This window comes from Tachyglossus aculeatus, chromosome 4 (genome assembly GCF_015852505.1).
Source record: "Tachyglossus aculeatus isolate mTacAcu1 chromosome 4, mTacAcu1.pri, whole genome shotgun sequence".
In the NCBI taxonomy this organism is placed as follows: Eukaryota; Metazoa; Chordata; class Mammalia; order Monotremata; family Tachyglossidae; genus Tachyglossus; species Tachyglossus aculeatus.
The window spans coordinates 111,860,398-111,884,060 of NC_052069.1; the positions used below are offsets into that span (position 1 = coordinate 111,860,398).

General features: G+C 52.9%; 1 protein-coding gene across 1 annotated transcript in view; it reads left to right on the forward strand.

Annotated features, from left to right (window-relative positions):
• The window catches only part of RALGDS (ral guanine nucleotide dissociation stimulator), a 49,394-nt gene that overhangs the window by 14,846 nt on the left and 10,885 nt on the right, over nucleotides 1-23,663 (forward strand). The window contains exons 15-17 of the mRNA XM_038745669.1: nucleotides 20,103-20,213; nucleotides 21,333-21,526; nucleotides 22,921-22,995. Coding sequence (XP_038601597.1) covers nucleotides 20,103-20,213; nucleotides 21,333-21,526; nucleotides 22,921-22,995 — 380 coding nt within the window. The remainder of the gene's footprint in view (nucleotides 1-20,102; nucleotides 20,214-21,332; nucleotides 21,527-22,920; nucleotides 22,996-23,663) is intronic.

Below are 23,663 nucleotides of genomic sequence, written 5' to 3' on the forward strand. Positions count from 1 at the left end.
TGCCCATGAAGGCCTGGACTTCCTAGCCCTTTCTAACCTTAGGCTCTCCCTCCCCCCGGGTGATGCAGACCCTCGCCCCCCTCACCTGGGTGGTCCGGATGCTCAGACTTGTCCGTCCCGGGGCTCTGGACACATCCGAGTTTCCAGTTAGAGCCGAAAAGACCTAAAATGATGTCCTTCTAGCCTTGGCCAATTGTACTGTCCTCTCCCAAGTGCTCAGTACAGTACTCTGCACAGAGTAAGCGCTCAATAAATACCTTTGATTATTAACTTCTCGAAGCTTGTCTTATCCCCTTGGAAATCCCCACCTCCTTTTTGCCGTGCTGGCAAAATAACAATCAATGGTATTGAGCGCTTATTATGTACAGGGCATTGTACTAAATGCTTGGGAGAGTACAGTGCAAAAGAATAGTTAGCACCTTATCTACCCCAGCAATTAGAACAGGGAGAGTACAATGAAACAGAATTGTTAGCACCTCATCTATCCCAGCGCTTAGAACAGTGCCTGGCACATAACAAGAGCTGAACAAGTTAGCACCTTTATTAGTTCTCCCCCCACCACCTCTCTCTCCATATATATTAAATATATGATGTATATGGAATATATAAATCACTCAGACCAAAGCTACCACCCTCTGGTGGAACTGTCCTGTGGTACCCATAACTTCCCTACCCTGCTCCGCCAGTTGTCAGCTGTATGACTTTGGGTAAATCACTTCTCTGTGCCTCAGTTCCCTCATCTGTAAAATGGGGATTGACTGTGAGCCCCCCGTGGGACAACCTGATTACCTTGTAACCTCCCCAGAACTTAGAATAGTGCTTTGCACATAGTAAGCATTTAATAAATGCCATCGTTATTATTCCCCACCCTGCAGGTTGGAGAACCTTCCTTGCCCTGAAGGGACTAGATTTACAGAGCTCGGGGCAGGGGGGTGGGATTGTGGTTGGAAGGAAGGGAAAGGGGCCCCCAAGATAGCCCGGTCAGTTCAAGGTATGAGTTTTGAGGCTGCCTGGTTTGGTAAGGCTTCAAGTTTAAAGGCGGTACGGTTCAAAACAAAAAGAAACACTTTTCCCCCTCGGCGGGTGGTTAAGCATATGGAATGCATTCCCACAGGAAATTGTGCAGGCCAAAAATACCATTAGCTTCAAGAGGAGTTTGCATCAGTTCATGGTCAAGAGGTCCATGTGAGCTATTAGAGGGAAAGTTAGGGATGTTGAGAAAAGTTAGGGATGTAGAGGAGAAAAGTTAGGAATAATAATGGCATTTGTTAAGCACTTACAATGTGCCAGGCACTGTTCTGAGCACTGGGGTAGATAAGAGATAATCGAGTTGGGGACACAGCCCCATTTTACAGATGAGGTAACTGAGGTCCAGTGAAGCGACTTGTCCAAGGCCACACAGCAAAGTGGCAGAGCTGGGATTAGAAACCATGTCCTTCCGATTCCCAGGCCCATGTTCTATCTACTAGGCCATGCGGCTAGATGGTACATCACGAAACATTTGGGTGGCTGTCAAGAAGGGCGGTCCTCCCCCACTGCTCTTCCAACCATCCTGCTGCCAGAGAAGCAGCATGGGCTAGTGGAAAGAGCCCGGGCCTAGGACTCAGAAGACCTGAGTTCGAATGTCGACACCACCACTTATCTGCTATGTGACCTTGGGCAAGTCCTTTCACTTTTCTGTGCCTCAGTCCTCTCATCTGCAACATGGGGATTCAACACCTGTTGGCCCTCCTACTTAGATTATGAGCCCCTCGTGGGAGCCAGTTAACTTGTATCTACCCCAGCACATCGGTGCTTGGCATATAGTAAGCGCATAACACAAACCACTGTGGGAGTAGGATGGGGAGGGCATATGGAGCTCGGGAGGGTGGTGAAGACTCTGCCAGCTGAGAATTGTGATCTAGTTGGACCATCCCGTTTCCCTGCCCAAGGGCCCGGAGAGCATCGCAACTGGGGCGAGCTTGTGGGGTCCCAGCAGGAGTCCTGATCACCCCTGGACTCCATCCTGCAGGTCTGCTGCCTCCTTGGGTGATGTCACCTTCAGGACGCAAATCCTTGGTTGCTTTGTGCCTCTCCCATCCCTTACTACTCTCTTCCCCATTCCTCCTCTTCTTCCTTTCCCCACCTCCAACCACCACCTCCCTCCCTTCCCCCATTTTTCCCCCTGGCTGCAGAGGCCAGTTTATCTCGGCCCACCCCGGGGCCTGCAGGTGTGGTCTGGACCAGGACCAAGGTTCCAGTCCGGGGGGGTGGCCCTGGGACTGTCCCAAGCTCACGGAATCCCGGGAAACTGAACTCCAGGCTCAAGACCCTAAGCACTGAGATGGACCCAGCGTTCCTAACACTGCCCAGCACTGGGTTTCCCACAGTGGCAACAGGATTCATTCACTTGTATTTATTGAGCACTTACTGTGTGCAAAGCACTGTACCAAGCACTTGGGAGAGTACAGTGTAACAATAGTGTCACAGCTGCCTCCTTGGCATCTGTCTTTATAGTTCTGGAGGAACCATCTAACATCCCTATATATGTTGCCAACTTGTACTTCCCAAGCGCTTAGTACAGTGCTCTGCACAAAGTAAGCGCTCAATAAATACGATTGATTGATTGATTGATCCCTAACTTCTCCCTCTGGTAACCCACCATTCATGTAAAGATTAAACCTTTCCAAGCCTTCTAAAACCTCCAACTTTCTCCTCTAATAGCTCCTGATGCTTTGGGGGGGATTGGCCAGTGGCTTTGAGTGGGATATGGATGGATTTCTGAGGGAGGTACTCTTCATCTTGAAAGCTTCTATTCTGTCAGAGGATCCTGTAGTTGGTGATGGGATAGGGATGGGGAGAGACCCAGAGGCGGTATTGTTCTGGGACCATGCAGTAGTAGAGATGCCGACATTCTCCTTACCTTTCCTTAATCCGTGAGTGGTGAATAATTGCCTGGGAGATCTCTTTGCTCTTTTCCATCCTGTTGTTTCATGGCCAGGCAGAGGGCCAGGCTCTGCAGCGACTATTAGGAGAAACCAGAGAGAGCCTGGAGATGCTCTCAGACTACGCAGGGAGGGTAAGGATGGTGGGGGCTGCGGTGACAGCAAGGACATTTGAATGTTTTATCAGCGAGAGGCTGGCGTCTGCCTCCGAGGCTCAGGATTGGTGTCGGGGCAGGCGGTGGCCTCAACGCCTCCCCAGCTCCCTGGGAACAATAGACCGGGCTCTGAAGCATCTTGAGGGGAGGGTCCTGGGGCTGCTTATTCGTTCATTCAATCATATTGAGCCCTTTCTGTGTGCCGAGCACTGTACTAAGCTCTTGGGAGAGTACAGTACAACAATAAAAACACACAATGGTCAGCGTGTGGTCTTGCATCCCCCTTTTAGGCCTCCTGGAGGCTTTTCTGACTGCGCGCCCCACGGAGGACAGGCACTGTGTCCCACCTATTTAAATTGTTGTTTCTACCCCAGCGTTTAGTACAGCGTGTCAGCTCGTCCTGTAGACTGTAAGCTCGTCTACAGTCGACGAGCTTCGACCAACTTGGTTATATTGTGGAGTGAAGTGTTCTGCACACAGTCGGCGCTCAAATACGATTGGTCGCAAGGCACGTAGTACGCACTTAACCAATACCAGAATTATTATGTTCTGGGACTCTCTGTGGTTGGACTAACGCAATAATCAATCAGTGGCATTTATTGGGCACTTACTATGTGCAGAGCACAGTACTGAGCGCTTGGGAGAGAACAATACAATGGGATTAGCAGACACGGGCTTTCTCTTTGATCCCATCAGCCCCACTCTCTCGAGCTCTCAGGTTTGTCTGTGGTCTTCTCCCCGGCAAGCTGTAATCAGGCAAGATGATCTGTGCTCCTGACCTCGGCTTTCCCACCCAGAACGCGGGGAGAAGGCTTGTTTCCCGCCCCTTGGGGCTCTGCGGGCAGGAAGGAACGTGGTTCACCGTCTTGGTGCGGTTGGAGGGTTGGAAGCTTAAGGTTGGGGGCATGCTCCCAGGAGTCTGGAAAGGGGCGGTGGCCAGTGACAGAGCGAACCCTGTCCCCTGCGTGGGGGTGGGGTTTGGGGGTCACAGCCGGGCCAGTGGGGTCATTCCTCCCTCCTCCCCGGCCACCTGGGCCCCGAGCCAGGCCCTTAGGAAAGTAGAGGGAGGCCTGTTGGGTCTGGCCTCCTCCTGGCCCCGAACAGGCGCTCTCGAGGGTGGGTGTCCTGACACTGTTTACGGCCCCTCATCTGGTTTTCGTTAGGTCTGGCAGGAAATCTGGGTTTCTAGATCCCGTTGCACAGCGAGAGCCGGGGCCATGCTCTTGGCAAGCGAGCCTGGAGAGGAAGAGCGATCTGGGGGGAGGGGGGACAAGCTCAGGTCCCTCTCTCTGCACCGCTTCCCCCAGCAGGCCGGAGAAGCTCAGCTGGACGTTTCCCCATCTCGGTCCCCCCGTGCCGTCGCTTCTCTCTCTGCCTCTTGGACCCACGAGGCTGCGTTTTGGCCGGTCAGCGCAAGAACCGACACCATACCAAGAGAGGTAGTGTGGCTCAGTGGAAAGAGCCTGGGCTGGGGAGCCTGAGGTCATGGGTTGAAATCCCGGCCTTTGGGCAAGTCACTTCACTTCTCTGTGTCTCAGTTACCTCATCTGTAAAATGAGGATTAAGACTGTGAGCCCCACATGGGACAACCTGATCACCTTGCATCCCCCCAGTGCTTAGAACAGTGCTTTGCACATAGTGAGCGCTTAACAAATACCATTATTATTATTATTATTACACTAGGTGCTTGGGCTCTGGGTTTGAGCGGAGGCCTGCCTTCTGCCCTTAGGGGAGCTCAAATGTGGAGAGGAGACAGGCCTATGATCGACGTAAATATGTTCAGGTCAGTGCCGTAATTGGGCTGAGAGGGAGGGGCAGGCTGGTGTTTTGGGCTATTGGGTTAAGACAGGGTGGGGTCTGTGAAGGAAGGCTTCCTGAAAGAGGCTGCACTGTAAAGGAGGGGAGGGATGTGGTTTGGGCGTGGGGTGGGGGGAGAGGGGAGTTTCCATGATAAGTGCAGCAGCGCCAGGAGTCCAGCTGCCTCGGGAGAAGCGGCCGGAAGCTGAAACACAATGTCCATTTAACAGCAGACTCCAGGGGAGGAGGGGAAGGTTTGATTCCTCCTGCCAACATCCTCTCGTGTCTCAGGGTGGATTTCCTTGCTGCTGGAGCCTGCCAGAGCCTGGCCAGACACAAAGAGCCTCTGCCCAAGGCCATCCTTGTTGATGTGTGGGGCTCACGGACTCTTTCTTTTTTTTTTTTTTTTTTAATCTTTCTGGTATTTAAGCGCTTACTGTGTCAGACACTGTTCTAAGCGCTGGGTTAGATATGAGTTAATTATGTTGGACTCAGTCCTTGTCCAGCATTGGGCTCGCAATCTAAGTAGGAGGGAGGAGAATCGAGGCGCAGAGAAGTTGTGTCCAAGGTCACACAGCGAGCATTCGGCAGTTCCGGATTAGAACCCAGGTCCTCTGACTCCCAGGTTTGAGCTCTTTCCACTAGGCCGTACTGCTTACTTGGGGAAGCCGGCCTAGTCAGGGCTCACCCCGGGAACTAAGCAAGGACTGAACAGGTTAGGCCATGACCCTACCCTTCTCCACATGTTCTCTCTCTCTCTCTTGCTTGCTCACTCGCTCTCTCTCGCCAGCCCTCTCAGAACACCGTGAGGTGGGGACCCAGGTGTTCAGATCCCTCTGTTCCAAGTCATTTGGAAGCTGGCTTCTGAGCTAGTTTCCCCTTGCCCTGCAGAATGCCCCATGATGGTCTGGGCCGAGTTGGGAGAGAGTCTCCCGAGGTGATTACATCCATCCACTCGCCTCCAGCTAGAACCGCTCCAAAGCCAAAACAGACTGAAAAGTGATCTTTCGGGATTTCTCAGCCCTTCTCCATCACCTGGCCTCCGTCAGGAGCCCCTTCCTTCCTCTCCCCCTCGTCCCCCTCTCCATCCCCCCATCTTACCTCCTTCCCTTCCCCTCAGCACCTGTATATATGTATATATGTTTGTACATATTTATTACTCTATTTATTTATTTATTTTACTTGTACATATCTATTCTATTTATTTTATTTTGTTAGTATGTTTGGTTTTGTTCTCTGTCTCCCCCTTTTAGACTGTGAGCCCACTGTTGGGTAGGGACTGTCTCTATATGTTGCCAATTTGTTCTTCCCAAGCGCTTAGTACAGTGCTCTGCACATAGTAAGTGCTCAATAAATACAATTGATGATGATGATGATGATGACCTGGCCTGGGGTCTCTTGGTTCTTCCAAGCAGGACATTCTGGGGTTTTATTTGGGATTCCTTTTACTGCGTGTTTGTTAGTTTCCTCTAAGCCTGGGCTCTCAAAGGAGCCGGTAACTTCTACAGCACCAGTCTTTTGTTCGCGGGGTTCCCCCGGCAGCCAGGATTACCGATCGCCCAAGTACTCTGTGCGTGCGCATGCGTGTGTTTGGAATCCACATGAAGTGCATCATGTGTTGGTATTTCCTGGACAGGTCTTAATTCCTGGCACCTGTCCAAAAGGTAGGTGCAGCCCCAACCAGAGCTCCAGGGTGTGTCGGGCGCAACCAAGAGCTCGGTGGGTGTTGACTATATTTATCTCTTTCCCGGGAGCCAAGATGGATGCAGGCGAATCCAACCAGCCGGGCCACCTCCCAGCTCAGGTTTCCTCTTGTCTTGTCCCCTTCCGGTGAGAGGGAGGTTTGGGAGCAGGGCGCGTTGGCACACGGGCTTTGTTCCCGGAGGAATGTGCCCAGGCCCCCGTGGGTGTGGGCATCTACGTGGTCGGCTCCGCCCGCCTCGTCTGCCGGCCCCGGAACTCTGACGGGCTTTTGTTCAGTGGCCGCGGGCCGGGCAGCTCTGGGAGGCCAGAGGGAGCGTAGGACCCTCTTTCTCTGTTCTTGTTCTAGCCCTGTTTTGTGGCTGGAAGAAGGAATGTTTTGGGTGGCCCGGGATTGGAGACCGGGCCAGCCTGCTCCTCCTCCAGCTGGCCGGGCCTGGGGAGTCTGACTTGGAGTCGCTCTAGGTGGGAACTGGGGTGGGTGGACCTTTCTGGGGAGACTGACTTTGGGTTTGGCTAGCCCTGAGCTTCATCAATCAATCAGTCATATTTATTGAGTGCTTACTGTGTGCTGGGAGGCTGGGGTTGCGCTGTGAGACTCTTACCTGGCATTCTTGGGCCAGGGGTCTTGGCAGGGTATGGAGAGTTCATCAGGATCCTCTTCCTCTCCCCGAGCAATCTCTCGGGAGCAAGGGTGTGTGGGGATAGCCGCTCTGATCCAAGCTGATAATAATAGTAATATTAATTTTGGTATTTAAGCGCTGTGCAAAGCACTGTTCTAAGCGCTGGGGAGGATGCAAGGTGATCAGGTTGTCCCTTGTGGGGCACACAATCTTAATCCCCATTTTACAGATGAGGTCACTGAGGCACAGAGAATAATAATAATAATGATGGCATTTATTAAGCACTTATGTGCAAAGCACTGTTCTAAGCACTGGGGAGAGTACAAGGTGATCAAGTCATCCCACATGGGGCTCACAGTCTTAATACCCATTTTACAGATGAGGTAACTGAGGCACAGAGAAGTGAAGTGACTTGCCCAAAGTCACACAGTTGACAAGCGGTGGAGCCGGGATTAAAACCCATGACCTCTGACTCCCAAGCCCGTGCTCTTTCCACTGAGCCACGCTGCTTCTCCATGATGGCTGTCTGCTCCTTCCCACTCCTGGGCCAGAGTTGAAGTGGAAATTCCTCCCCCCACCCCATTCCCCAGGGCAACTTATCCCTTGGGAGAGACATCCTCGATCTGTGTCCCGCATCTCCCACAGCATGGTGGGGAGGGGAAAGATGGTTGCTAGGGAACAGGATTTGGACACAGTATCAGCTGAGCCAGGCGCACAGGGGGCCTTTCATCACCGACTTGGCTTTCCGGGAGGCGAGATTCCAGAAGACTCGGGCTGCGTGCTGGAATGTGGTCGTGCGCCGGCTCGGGGGTATCATCGGAGGGTTCGAGCCCCACGGCCCCCTGCCATAGAGGGGTGCCAAGGAGGCCCGGGGGCCGCAGTGTGGGGGTCAGGTGCCGGGGTGGGGCAGGGCAGTGGGGTTTGGTCCAAGAAGGGTCTCAATCCGTTGACTTAGGGAAGGCCTTCATAATAATAATAATAATGATGATGGCATTTATTAAGCACTTACTATGTGCAAAACACTGTTCTAAGCACTGGGGAGGTTACAAGGTGATCAGGTTGTCCCACGAGAGGTTCACAGTCTTAATCCCCATTTTACAGATGAGGTAACAGAGTAGTGAAGTGACTTGCCCAAAGTCACCCAGCTGACAGTTGGCAGAGCCCGGATTTGAACCCATGACCTCTGACTCCAAAGCCCGGGCTCTTTCCACTGAGCCACGCCGCTTCATCCCAAAGGGACAAAACCCCTAAGCCCTTTGGGTAGCTCTCACCAACCATTCCCAGGCTCTCTGCTCCCTGAGCCTCCCAAGGGCACTGAGCTTGCCTGGGTCTCAGAGTTCTCAGCCCTTTGGGCTGGAGCCCCTCCCTGGCTCATCCTGAAGTTGAGCAGAGGGCCCGAGGCCGGAACGGGGGGCCAGAGTGTGGCCTTAGTGAGTGGGAGAAGTGTTCAGAAAATGGGGCAACTCAGAATGCTCCCCATCCCGGGGCTCACCCTAGCCTGCCTTTCTGAGCAGCTGCCTTGGGGCTGCCAAGCCCTGGTCACTGAGCGATCCCTCCTCAGCCTCCCAGAGTCTCTAAATTGGAAGGACGAAGAGGCAGTGGGAGGGTAGGGCCTGGCTTGAGGACCAGCTGGGCGGAACTGGGGGTGAGGGTCAAAGGGCACAACATCTTTCTCTCCAACCTCACAGTTCTGTGGGGGAACTGCTGGTGGGGACAGGACGGTATGATGATGAAGAAGTTTGGGGGAAGGGGTGGGGGGTTGAGGGGCTGGAAGAAAGGAGAGGGGGCAGAGGGAGCCAAAGTCGACAGCAGTGTGGCCTTTGCCACAGTGTAAAGAGCACAGTCCTGGGAATCAGAGGACTGGAGTTCTAATCCTGGCTCCGCCACTTGTCTGCTGTGTGACCTTGAGCAAGTCACTTCATTGGCCTCAGTTATCGCATCTGGAAAATGGGGATTAAGACTGTGAGGGCCATGTGGGACAAGGACTGTGTCCAATCTGATCAGCTTGTTATCTGCTCCAGCCTGGCACATAATAAGCTCTTAACAAATGCCATTAAAAAAAAAACAAACCATCTCCCAGTCTAGTGGATCCTGGCTCTGTTTATACAAGCTCTGTTTATTCTGCATCTGGACAAAGCTCCCCCTGATGCAGAGCCAGGCCCCTCCCCCACACCCTGGTCCTAACCCCCTGCCCCTCATCAGCCTAAGTACCCACTGGTCTGAGTAGATCAGTAGATAGAGCATGGGCCTGGGAATCAGAAGGTCCTGGGTCCTAATCTCAGCTCCGCCACTTATCTGGGCAAGTCACTTCACTTCTCTGGGCCTCAGTTGCCTCATCTGTAAAATGGGGATTAAGATGGTGGGACATGGACTGTGTCTCACCTGGTTAGCTTGTACCCACTTCAGTGCTTAAAATAGCATTTGACCCATAGTAAGCATTTAACACATTACATTAAAAAAATTAAGCAGCCCTCTGGCCTCAAGTGGTCCTGGTGTAGACACAAACCACTTCCTCCTACTGATCAGTCCTGAACTTTCCATTTCCTCAAATACCAATACTCCCAGCTCAGCATGAAGTCTAAAGCAAGCTGGGGAAAGGAGCTGTAGGCTGTTCTTTTTCAAGGATCTCCTCCCCCTTTCAGGAACCTGATATTTTCCCTTCCCCTCCCATCTCCCTTCGCTCAATTCTGGGACAGCTGCCGTCTGCCCCTGAAATCCAAGCAAAAAGGTCTCCCATAGCTGCAAGCCCTCTCCTCCAAACTCTCCACCCATCCAGGGTCATCAGCCAGTTGTCATGGCAACCTTGAGCCCCTCGGACCCCAGTTCCTTGCTCCAAGGGCATCCATCTTGGGTTGACATTTTCAGTGGATTGGCGTCAGAGACAGTTATGGTGAAGTCCTGTAGGTCCTTCATCTTAGGAAGTGAACCAACGGACTCCTGGGCTGAAGGGGAGTTGTCTCTCCTCCTCCTTTCAAATATTCAGCCCTTTTTCACCCCCATTCCCTTCTGGGCTTTCTTTTTTTCCCTCCGTCATTTAGTGTTGCTCGACCCCTACGTCCTTCTCCTGGCTAAATGCTATCCTTGTCTCCAGCCAGTGACCCTCCCAGGTTGGAGCAATATTTGAGTTTCCCTCAGACCTCCTTCACCACTGGAGGCCTTCCCGTCACTCCTGAAGTGGGTAACGAAGGCCAGAGGAGGAAGTTGGCTCCTTCTGGGTAGGACAGCTTAGGATCAGGATCACTTCTTTTCTGGCTCTCTGCATCCTTCTCTCTTTCAACACGGAGCCTCCTCATAGCTGAGAGGGATTAGGATCTCTCCTTCCAGGGGATAGGGTAGGTGGTGGGGCGAGGTTTAGGGACCCTCTACCAACTCTGGAGTCAAAAGTTCCCTCCGTGGGAGGAGCGAGGCCTGGAATGACACAATGAGCCAGTGAGCCAGCAGCCCGTGCCCTGATTGAGTCAGAAGTGGAGTACTCCTGGGAAGTGACTGTGTAGGATACTGGGGATTAGCATGCCAGTGTGAGGTCACCCAGCCAGGCCTGCCATAATATCACTCTGAGGTCACCTGGCCAGGCCTGCCCCTACCCCGATGGCTTGAGGTAGCCCAGATGACTGGGAAGGGAGGGAGCGAGAGTGTTTGTGTGTGTGTCTGTCTGTGAGAGAGGGAGAGAGAGGTGGGGGAGGAGATTGGTGGGGGGAATTTAGTGTACCGCATGTCCTCAGGTAGCATCTGTTTCCCCAGGCCATTCTGGCCTCATGGCCTCTTGGAGACTGTGACTTGGGGGATCACGACTTCATACATTCAATCGACTTCATACATTCAATCGTATTTGACTTGAGGGGCCTTGGATCCTCAAATTGCCTAGGGCTGGGGAGAATCGTCAATCATGTGGAGTGAGGAATAGCCACCCTTCTTCCAAGGCTAGGGGCTGTAGGCCGGCTCAAAGCTAGAAAGGAAGCCCAAGCCACCAAGCTGAGAGAGCACTTGGCGTGGTTGGGCCCTACCTGAACTAGCACGTACATGTTCTCGGAGCCTAGACTGGATCATCTCCCCTCCCATCTCATCTGTCTCACCCGACTCTGATGTCTCGAGGTTTCCTTAGGCTAGTGACTTTTCCGAACAACCTGTTTTTTAAGTCACTTAATTTCTTTGTGCCTCAGTTACCTCATATATAAAATGGGGATTAAAACTGTGAGCCCCACATAGGACATTGACTGCATCTAACATGATTAGCTTGTATCAATCCCAGTGCTTACTACAGTGCTTAGCATACAGCGCTTAACAAATACCATTTAAAAAAATCTGGAGGATAGGGCTGAAGGGATTCCCCACTTGCTCCAAGGGAGACAATGTGGGCAAGCGGATAATACTTTGGAACAGGAAGAGGGAAGTTGTGGGTTTAAGTCCTGACTCAGCTCATTGCTTCCTGTGGCTGCTCGTGTTGGTTCTCTCTCTGTCAAATGGTAATGGACATCTTTGACCTTGGGTCACTAGCACACTGAGAAGGAAGATCTGGTGACTAAAACTAATGAGATGCTGCCCGTCTAGAGCTATTTCATTCCATCCAGTCCACAAGTTGGGAGGACAAGGCCACTCCATCGGATGCTCTTGGCTAGTTTCTTGGCACAGGTCTTCTGATCACCTCTAGTCACTGGGCTCCTATTATCTCCCCGCCTTCCAGATTTTTCCTCCAAGGCCCCACAGGCGGTCATGGGCAGAATTGAGGGTCAGCGTCCCGTGCCTTCTCTTCCATCCCGTGAGACAGGCAGGGGAGGGTGGGAGAGAGGATCCCAATTACCCTTCCCACCCTGGAGCCAACCGCTCCCCGGGCCCAGATTGGGGACCGAAAGAAGGCTCCAGCATTGCCAGGGTAGGAGAGTGGGGCAGGGGGAGAAAAAGGCCAGCCCTGGGAACAAAGCTGGCCATTTAACTCCCCCTCTTTTCGCCTCTCTTCCTCTGTTGTCTGGAACAAACAGCGACGACACGGCACTGACTGCCGAAGCCCGCCTTTCAACGGAGACGCTTCCCGCATTTTCTCCGCTTCATGGGTTTACTGGGTCATTCAGTCCCTCGCGCCCTTCCTGCCTTCGGCCCCCGCTGCAGCCCACCCCCTCCTGGCCCTCCTCTCCCGCTCCCGGCCTGAGCTCGGCTCCCATTGGCCTCCCAGTCGGATGGGGCCTGGGCTGGGGATGAGTCAGCCTAGCATAGCGGTGGCATTGACATCCGGTTACCCGCGGGCATTGACCCTCCGTACCAGGCGGAGCGGGGAGGCTGTGCCCCCTTCACCCTGGGGAGGGGCCCAGGTCAGCAGGTTGGGAAAGGGTCAGGCCTGTTTGCCCCCCTTCGGGTCTGAGGAGGAGTCCCAGGCCCATACAGTGGTCTAAGCCAAGTTACCGTCTTACCCTGGGGGTTAGCTGCAGGTGAATGGGTGGGTGGACCAGGCTGCGTCCGGATTTGGGGGCGGAGGCTGGGGTGGGGGTTGGAGGATCCAGGCCCGGCTGGAATCCCATGACTAAAGCGAGCTGGAGCTCGGGCCAGCTGCTGTGTCCCAAGCCAAAGCAGATGGATTATGGAAGAGACAGCTATTTAGAGAACCGACAAGGGAGCTTGAATGGGGCTTTGGAATAGTGAACAGAAGAACTCTGCTAGAATGCCCCCGTATTGGGCAAGTCTGCCTGTCTCGTCCCAGCCAGCTGTGGAGAATACTTTCTGGGGCTCCGTGGGACTAGAGAGCCTACTTGGTTCCTGCTTACTCCCCCACAGGGGAAGGGATGCTGACTGAAAGTCATGACCTGCCCCAGCCTCTGATTTTTTGTTTGTTTTTTTGTTTTTGTTTTTGTTTTTACTATGTGCCAGGCACTGTTCTAATCACTGGGATAGGTACAGGCTAATCAGGTTGGACACAGTCCCTGTCCCACATGGGGCTCACGGTCTTCATCCTTGTTTTCCAGATGAAGTAATGGAAGCACCGAGAAGTGAAGCAATTTGCCCAAGGTCACACAGCAGACAAGTGGCAATTGGTGTGCCATGAGTCACCTCCATTCACTATCCTGGTGAAGCAGTAGGGCCTAGTGGAAAGAGCCCGTGCCTGGGAGTCAGAAGGACCTGGGTTCTAATCCCAGCTCCGCCACTTGTCTGCTGTGTGACCTTGGGCAAATCGCTTCACGTCTCGGTGCCTCTGTTACTTCACCTGTAAAATGAGGATCAAGACCGTGAACCCCATGTGGGACAGGGACTGGGTCCCACCTGATTAGCTTGTGTCTACCCCAGTGCATAGTACAGTGCCTGGAATATAGTAAGTGCTTAAAAAATACCATTTAAAAAAAAGTAAAACCCAGAGAGGCCCTGTGGGCAAGTGTTTTGAGTCCTGTCTTCCAGTTGGGGAGAGAGGCCCAGAGGGAGACTTTGTGGGGCAGGAGGAACTAGCCCTGCAGTAAATAAACGAGCCACCGTGGGTATTAATGGGGTGGTGGGTAGTTTGAGACCTTCAAGATTGCTTAGCCTAGGGGAGTGTGGTCCCTTTCCATCCTTTTCTTGTTTAATCTCTCCCCTCATTACCGTAGTCGTGACTTCAGCTTGAACAGCAGAGCTGAATCCATTGTCTGGCGGCCTTGCCCCCAGAGATTGGTGCGAGGCCTGAGGTCTGGGAGAAGCGAGGCCCGTCAGAGGGGCAGCATGGGAGCCATCCAGGCTTCCCAGGGCTCACGGGATGTAGCTGGCCAGCATTCTTCTGACAGAGTCCTATCCCCGTGCTGTACTACGTCCCACTTCCCCCTTGTTTGGACTTTCCTCTTTGTCAGCACTTAGGAAACGAGTTATGCTTTCGGGCCAGCTCGCTGGCAAGCGGGTAGCTTTAGCCGGAGGGGCAGACTCCCGGGTTCCGGGCAGAGCTGGGAGATTCCGTACCCTGCCTTCCTTCCCTTTGCTCTCCCCCAGCAACCCCAGTAAGCAGGCACTGTGGCATTTCCAGTCTTACTCCAGAGGGAAACAAAAAGAGCAGGGAAGAATGTGGCAGGCAGCTCTGTCTCCTGTCTGGAAGTTAAGAGGTTTAGCACTAATCCACCCCCTTCCCCCCATCCCTTTCCGCCTTCCTCCCCGCACCGGCTGTGGCTATTGACTCGCTGATGGGAAGTCACAAGGCTGTAATAGAGCTTGGGGCCTCGGGATTCTTGCTGCAGAGTTGGCCGAGAAGGGTCAGTCGATCTCCTGTTCCTTTTAGGCTCAGTGGGCTGATTCTGGGTCTGGGGTTCAGCCTCCTCGCCTGCCTTCTTTCGGGCTGGGCATGGGAAGTGCCTGAGTATCCCTCCCCTATCCCCATCCTTGGCCTCCTCCCTTTCTAGATCCCCAGACAGCCTAGCAGGGCCTGTCCGAAGCTTGAAGGAACTGAGAATGGGACCGAGAGGATAGGCCTCTGGACTGACCTCAGTCCAGTCAACTTGGCTGGGCCTCCGTTTCCTCCTCTGTAAAATGGGGTTTAAATACCTGTTCTTCCTCCCCCTTAGATTAGATCCCCTCTTGGCCCCATGGCTTAGTGGATAGAACACAGGCCTGGGAGTCAAAACGATCTGGGTTCTAATCCCGGCTCTGCTACATGTCTGCTGTGTGACCTTGGGCAAGTCACTTCACTTCTCTGGGCCTCAGTTACCTCAGTTTGTAAAATGGGAATTAAGAGTGTGAGCCCCATGTGGGACAGGGACCTGATTAATTTGTATCCAAGCTTAGAAAAGTGCTTGACTCCTAGTAAGAGCTCAACAAATGTCATGGTTTGGGTTTTTTTTTCTTCCAGTGCCCCCCCGGGACTGACCAACTGACCCCATGGGTGGGAGGAAAACTTAGACCCCCATGTGGTCACGGCCTTCCAGCCAATATGAGGGAGATCCCCAACCCCCAGGTGGCTCAATGGCCAGCTCCTGGGGAATCCCCTCCCTGGATGGATCCCCTGGAAATCCTAATAATAATAATAATTGTGATATTTGTTAAGTGTTTACTATATGCCAGGCACTGTACTAAGTACTGGGGTGGATACAAGCAAATCAGGTTGGACACAGTCTCTGTTCCATGTGGAGCTCACAGTCTCAGTCCCCATTTTATAGATGAGGTAACGGAGTCCCGGAGAAGTGAAGTGATTTGCCCAAAGCCACACAGCAAAGTGGCAAAACTGGGATTAGAACCCATGACCTTCTGATTCCCAGGCCCATCCTCTATCCTGTATGTCATGCTAAACTGGTTTTGTTTTCCTGACGGCTGGCAGGGAGTCTCGTCTTCAGAGTAGGTCTGTTTAGTCCAGTGGGCCACTGGTGGAGTTTGAGGCTCTCCCTGGCTCCCCTTCCTCTCCCCTTCACAGTGGGGAATTGAGGTAGAGAGCTGACTGCTGGCAGGTGTTCCCAGCCCAAAGGTTTTCAGGGAACGCCGTTAGTGGGTCCAGGCTCTCAGAATCCATCAATCAGTGGTCTTTATTGAGTGTGTACTATGTGCAGATTGCTGTAGTAATGGTGGTATTAAAACGCTTACTACATGCCAGGCACTGTACTAAGCACCGGGGTGTATACAAGCAAATCAAGTTGGACACAGGCCCTGTCCCTCATGGGGCTCACAGTCTCAATCCCAATTTTACAGATGAGGTAACCGAGGCCCAGAGAAGGTAACTGAGGCTAAGAGAAGTGACTTGTCCAAGGCCACACAAGAGACAAGTGGCAGAGCTGGGATTAGAATTAATGACCTTTCGACTCCCAGTACCATGCTCTATCCACTACCCCAAGCTGTGCTGGGGAGAGTACAGTGCAACAGAATTAGCCGACACGTTCCCTGTCCATTCTTTCATTTGATTGTATTTATTGAGCATTTGCTGCATGCAGAGCACTGTACTAAGCACTTGGGAGAGTACAATATAACAATAAACAGACACATTCCCTGCCCACACGAGCTTATAGTCTAGGGGGAGACAGATATTAATATAAATAATTGAATACAGGGAACAGGGTGGGGGCTGCCTTGGGGCAGGGCTCTGCAGGGCTTGATGCTGTATGGCCCCCTCCCCTAATGGAGCCTCCCAGCCCTCCTAGCTGGGAGGCTGCTGGCTCGTTGTTGGGTTGGCCTGGGAGAGGGTCAGGTCGGGTGGAGCAGCTGGGGCACATTCATTCGATCGTATTTATTGAGCGCTTACTGTGTACAGAGCACTGTACTAAGCGCTTGGGAAGTACAAGTTGACAACATATAGAGACGGTCCCTACCCAACAACAGGCTCAGTTTAGAAGCACAGCAGGGAAACAGTTAGGGTGGGGGCTTCCACTTCCAGGAGCCCGGTCACTCCAAGTGTCTGACAGTTGCCACTAAGGCTGGTGGGGTGCTTCCCCCCCAGCCCCTCGCCCCCATAACCCTGGCAGGAGCCCCCAACCTCCCCAGTGGAAGTCTGCCACACTTCAGCGACATGTCTGTCCCTTGACTCAGTGTTGCTGGGTTTTTTTTCCCCCTAGGATGTGGGGAAAGCAGAAGGGACAGAAAGGGAGAAAAGAAACCAGTCAGCCTCTTGTTTCGATTCGTGGGGAATTTCCCCTTCCTGAGTGCTGAGCCATTGCCAGAGGTGGGGGTGATAGTTGAGGGCAGAAGAGATGGGTATTTGCTCTGACGATTTTGACACCTGTCTCCATGTTTTGTTTTGTTGTCTGTCTCCCCCTTCTAGACTGGGAGCTCGTTGTTGGGTAGGGACTGTCTCTCTATGTTGCCGACTTGTACTTCCCAAATGCTTAGTACAGTGCTCTGCACACAGTAAGCGCTCAATAAATACGATTGAATGAATGAATGGGTACATTCATTCTCTTCCTCCCTTCAAAGCCCTACAGAGAGCTCACCTCCTCCAGGAGGCCTTCCCAGACTGAGCCGCCTCCTTCCTCTCCCCCTCCTCCCTCTCCCCATCCCCTCCGGCTTACCTCCTTCCCCTCCCCACAGCACCTGTATATATGTATATATGTTTGTACATATTTCTCTATTTATTTTACTTGTACATATTTATTTTATTTATTTTATTTGGTTTATATGTTTTTGTTGTCTGTCTCCCCCGTCTAGACTGTGAGCCCGCTGTTGGGTAGGGACCATCTCTGTGTGTTGCCAACTTGTACTTTCAAGAGCTTAGTACAGTGCTCTGCACACAGTAAGCACTCAATAAATACGATAGAATGAATGAATAAAAGTACACGTTCACGTACATGTTGAGGGGTGTGTGGGTGTATGTTTCTCCCTCTCCTTTTCAGTTTGACTGAATAATAATAATAATAATTATGGTATTTAAGCACTTACTATGTCTTAAGCGCTGGGGTAGATACAAGATATTTACATTGGGCACAGTCCCTGTCCTACATAGGGCTCACAGTCTTAATCCCCATTTTACAGATGAGGGAACTGAGGCACAGAGAAGTTAAGTGACTTGCCCAAGATCACACAGCAGACAAGTGGTGTTTCCAGGATTAGAACTCATGACCTTCTGACTCCCAGGCCCGATGCTGCTCTGAAAGAGAGGGTTGCAAGATCAGGCCCTACTTTGCGCATGACCAGGGGTGAACCCAGATCTTAGATAAATAGGGCCTGTACCCAAGTTCTGTGCTATTCCCCACAAATCTAGCCCCACAGCAGTTAATGTACACATCCTTATAATCTGCTGCTTCCACCTATCTGTAATTTATTTTAGTGTCTCTCTCCCCCTGTAGACTGTAAGGTCTTTGTGGGCAGGGAATGTGTCTACCACCTCTGTTGTATTGTACTCTTCCAAGCGCCTAGTACAGTGCTCTACTTACAGAAAGCGCTCAACAAATGCCAGTGGTCAACGAGGATGCCCCCAGACTGATGAGGCGGCAACATCTCGCAGCATGTCTCAGTGGAAAGAGCACAGGCTTTGGAGTCAGAGGTCATGGGTTCAAATCCCGGCTCTGCCAATTGTCAGCTGTGTGACTTTGGGCAACTCACTTAGCTTCTCTGTGCCTCAATTCCTCATTTGTAAAATGGGGATTAAGACTGTGAGCCCCACGTGGGACAACCTGATCACCTTGTAACCTCCCCAGCGCGTAGAACAGTGCTTTCATCATCATCACCATCATCATCATCAATCGTATTTATTGAGCACTTACTGTGTGCAGAGCACTGTACTAAGCGCTTAGGAAGTACAAATTGGCAACATATAGAGACAGTCCCTACCCAACAGTGGGCTCACAATCTAAAAGGGGGAGACAAAACCAAACATACTAACAAAACAAAATAAATAGAATAGATATGTACAAGTAAAATAAATAAATGAATAAATAAATAGAGTAATAAATATGTACAAACATATATACAGTGCTTTGCATGTAGTAAGCGCTTAATAAATGCTATCATTATTATTCCCTTCTAGACTGTTAGCCCGTTGTTGGGTAGGGACCGTCTCTATATGTTGCCAACTTGTACTTCCCAAGCGCTTCGTACGGTGCTCTGCACACAGTAAGTGCTCAATAAATACAATTGAATAAATGAATGACCACCTCCTAGAAGCAGGGTCGGGGGGAACCTGGGCATCTGGATCCACCACCCCATCTCCAGCTGGCCAAGCGCTTAGTACAGTGCTCTGCACACAGTAAGCGCTCAATAAATATGCTTGAATGAATGAATGAATCTCCAGAAAGAGGGAATAGAGGGGCGTGGAAGACTTAAGCCAGATTCCCATCACTGCCCTGGTCTGGGACCCCGCCCCAGGGACCTCAGGTGCTGTGTTGGAGCAATCCAGCCAGAGGAGACCTCTCGGGGGTCAAGCCCTTTGCTTCCTGAGCTCACAAACACTTTTCATCTCTGCAACTTTCCATCAGCAGCTGGCGCTTGCAACCATTCCCTCCTGACCCAGCCCAAGGCCCGGTTGTTTTCCCTGCAGGCCGGGGATGGTGACGGAAGGGAGGATGTTTAACTCTAGCTGGGCTGGGTTTTCCTCTGGCCCCAAGGCCCCGGCCATCAGGGTGTCTGTTCCCTGGGGAGGGAACTCCCCTGCCTTGCTCAAGGGAACACGAGGGCATGAATGAGCCGGGCCAGAGTTGGAATCAGGAAGGAAGCCGGTTGCGGATGTGGCTACATTCGGGCATTCCCCCCGACTCCCCAGCACGTGCAGCGTGTGAGAGCCCAGGATTGCCGAATTTTCCCCCTGCTCCTCCGGGCCCGCCCACCCCAGAGAGCTGGTCTTTCGTGACTTGAGGGGTCCGGGGCCGGGGGCGTCATGATGATGGGGCCTGCTGTTGCGACTGAGGGTGACCAAGCCCAGCTGAGAGTTTTCTCGGGTTGGACAAGAGCAGTCCAGAGCAAAGGGGAGGGCGGGGGAAGGGGGAACACATGCATTTGAATTGGGTATTAAATAACTGGCTCTTGAGAAGCTTCCACTTCTGAGTCAGCAACTTGGGCGCTTGTTGTGATAAGGCCGCAGGGCTGTTCGCCCTTCCCGGCTCCCTGGGGGAGGCCGAGCCCCAGCTGATTGTCCAGAGGGCCGGCCGCGGAGCCAAGCTGCCTCTGCCCCCTTGCGGGGGACGGCCAGGACCTGTGTCATCCTGCTTCCCCAAACAAGTGAGGCCCTCAGATGCCTTGATGCTTTCAACCAGAGTTCTGCCCCCTCTTCCCTTCCTCCTACCCCTCTGTCTCCAAACTTTCTTTCTGGGAAAAGGCTCCTGGCCCCTCTGAAGGTGAATGGAGCAGACCGCATCCCTTTTCCCTGAGAGGCAGGATGAGGTGGTCACCCCTGGAGGCGGCAGCCCCATTGGTGATGTTTCTAGGGCTCCTGATGGGAAGGCACCCATCAAGGGGTGCCCTCCGTCATCTTCCTAGCCAGGGGCTGGGGATCCCCCATGGCCCAAGCAGCCCCATGCCTGACTAACTAGTGGGGCTGGGGGTGTCCTTTACAGAGCTCCACACAGGAGATTGGGGAAGAGCTGGAGGATGGGGCCATCTACAGCATCTCGCTCCGCAAGTTGCAGCTCCACCACACTGCCAACAAGGGACAGCGGTGGCTGGGGGTAAGCGGGGGCGACCGGACTGGGCTACCCCGGGGGAGGCGGGAGTCTGGCCTCGGGAGTACCCCCACTGCCCCAGGGGAGGAGGGAAGCTGGCCAGGAGTTTGTTTGTTTTATGGTATTTAAGTGCTTACTGTGTGTCAAACACTGATCTAAGCGCTTGTGTAGGTACAAGTTAACTAGGTTGGACACAATCCCTGGCCCATCTGGTACTCACGGTCTAACTAGGAGGGAGAACAGGTGTTTAATGCCCATTTTACAGTTGAGGAACTGGAAGCACAGAGAAGCTAAATGCCTTTCTCAAGATCACACAGCATGGAACTGACAGAGCTGGGATTAGAACCCAGTTCCTCTGAGTCCCAAGCCCATGCTCCTTCCATTCATTCATTCATTCAATCATATGTATTGTGCACTTACTGTGTGCAGAGCACTGTACTAAGCGCTTGGGAAGTACAAGTTGGCAACATATAGAGACGGTCCCTACTTCCACTAGTGCCCCCCCCACCCCCAGGCTTCCCTGCTGCATCTGGATCTCCTGAATTTTCCTGGTCCCTGCCCAGCCTGTTCAACCTTCCGACCATACCTCCATGGTGATATGGCTTGAGAGGGGAGTTGGAAGACTGGTTCTTGAGTCTGTCTGGACCTGCCTGCCGACTCCAAGCAGAGCACGTGCCCATCAGCTGGGGCGGGCAGAGGAAAGGTGGGTAGGGAGGCCGGGGGCATGGAGAGATTTCTCCAGGGCAAGAAGGAAGGTGACATCTCTGTTGTTTCCCAGTCCAGCTGGGTCTCCTTGCTCCCTACTAAGGAGAGGGGATCGTGGCCACAACTGAGGGTTCTTGGACCTCATTGCAGCTGAGGTCCCCCTCCCCAACCACCCCAACCACCCCCACCACCATCATCCCGCTCTGTTAAGGAGGAAGGCGTGTCAGCCCGGCCTAGCCCGGCTCCTCGACTGAGGAACTCCAGCCTGGGCTTTGAGGAGCCGGAGGGGCCTGGAGATTCCTGCCACTTTGATAGCTGACCGGTGGGGGCTTGGGGCTACCCGCTTCTTCCCGGGAAAGAGGCGGGAGAAGAGCCGTGGGGGCTGGGGGGCAGAGTGAGACCTCAACCTTCGCTCCTCAGTTTGAGAACGAGTCCGCGCTGAACCTGTACGAGACTTGCAAGGTGCGGACCATCAAGGCTGGGACACTGGAGAAGCTGGTGGAGTATTTGGTGTCGGCCTTCAAGGGTAATGACTCGACCTATGTCACCGTCTTCCTGTGCACTTACCGTGCCTTTGCCACCACCAAGCAAGTCCTGGATCTGCTGCTCAACAGGTGACCCCCTCCCCACCCCCTAACACAGGCACACATGCTGCCAGGAGGGCTCCCTGCCATCCCCTTTGCCTCTAATGACCCCACTGCAACACGGATCCTTAGGGCCTCTCCCGCTTCTCCACCATGCCGGGGCCCCTAAGGCTACAAAGACCTCAGCCTTCAACAGGCAACTGGCACTGGGCTTCTGAGCTGTGTAAGGAGAGATGCCAGGGAATGGCTGCTGGGATGAGAAGTTCTGTAACCCCCCAGGAACAGATACACACTCCCAGCAAAACGTGTGTGTGTCTGTCTGTCTGTCTATCTAATCTATCTATATCTGTCATCTATCTACCTATATATCTATCTCCCTCCTGGAAATGGGCTTATACCCAGTTATTGATCTGGCTATATGCAGATCTGACACTCCCAAAGACAAGCTCGGGGCCCAGGATTGTGTATCCATGAGCGGGGAGTTGTTTGTGTGTTTTACGTGTGTGTGTGTGTGTGTGTGTGTGTGTGTGTGTGTGTGTGTATAGTATGTATATAGGGTGTGAAGACTGTGAGCCCCCCGTGGGACAACCTGATCACCTTGTAACCTCCCTAACACTTAGAACAGTGCTTTGCACATAGTAAGCGCTTAATAAATGCTATCATTATTATTATTATATGTACTTAAGTGCTTACTATGTGCCAGGCACTGTTCCAAGTGCTTGGGTAGAGGCAAGATAATCTGGTTGGACACAGTCGCTGTCCCACATAGGGCTCACAGTCTTAATCCCCATTTTACAGATGAGGGAAGTGAGGCTTAGAGAAGTTAAGTGACTTTCCCAAGGTCACACAACAGACGAATGGTGGAGATGGAATTATTATCCAACGTCCTTCTGACTCCCAGGCCATGCTGTCTCCACTGTCACGCAGCTTCTCACAGGCACCCCAGGGCCGAGGGGGAGGCGGCAGATACTCCCTTTTGTGGGTGCCCCAGAAAGGGCACTCTTGTGGGTGTCCCCAGGGGGGGCTCACCCTCATGGGTGCCCCTGGGCGGGTGTTGTCTTTCTCATGGCTGCCCTGGAGAATGTTTCTGGAGCGGAGAGCTTGTTTGGCCATTTGAGGAAGAGGCTAAAGAGAAGGATCTTCAACCACAGGGGAGCATCCCACTCAGGTGCCCTCAGTCAGAGAGGGAATCTCACCCTTGCACCTGGACCAAGGTTGTGTGGGCTCCCGGGCTGTGCCCAGCCCAGGGGGTAAGATCACCCCCGGACCCCCAGTCTCCAGCAGCCAGATCAGGCCTGCTCATTGGAGATGGGGGTCAGGTTATAAGCAGACTTACCTGACTTGGACTAGGGCCAGGGCCCAGAACTTAAGCATGCACGGAGCCCTATTCCAAGCCCCTTACCTGCTTGCCGCTGCCCCCCTAGGTATGGCCGCCTCCACGCCCAGGCCAATGGGGACCACGGCCGGCATGGCTCAGATGATCGGCTGGAGCTGAAGAAGTAAGTGGCACCGAAGCGGGGAGTTGTCTTTGACCGTGGGGTTGGTAGCTCCTGGTCCCATTCTCCTTGGTGGCCCTGGCTTGAGCTTTCGGGGGCATGGGACCTCCAGACCTGGGAGGGGCCAGATAATAATAATAATGTTGGCATTTATTAAGCGCTTACTATGTGCAAAGCACTGTTCTAAGTGCTGGGGAGATTACAAGGTGATCAGGTTGTCCCACGGAAGGCTCACAGGCTTCATCCCCATTTTACAGATGAGGTAACTGAGGTGCAGAGAAGTTAAGGGACCTGCCCAAAGTCACACAGCTGACAATTGGTGGAGCCGCAATTTGAACCCATGGCCTCTGACTCCAAAGCCCATGCTCTTTCCACTGAGCCATGCTACTTCTCTTGCAGCCAGTCTGCTTATCTGCTTATCTTGCAGATAAGGGACCGTCTCTATATGCTGCCGACTTGTACTTCCCAAGCGCTTAGCACAGTGCTCTGCACACAATAAGTGCTCAGTAAGTACGATTGAATGAATGAAAGTCAATCATATGCAGAGCACTGTCCTAAGCAATTGGCGGAGTACAATGTAACAGCACATTCCCTGCCCATAATGAGTTTACGGTCTGTGACTCACCCTTCTCCCTCGCCACACCATCTGGCCAGACAGTCAGAGCAGGGGG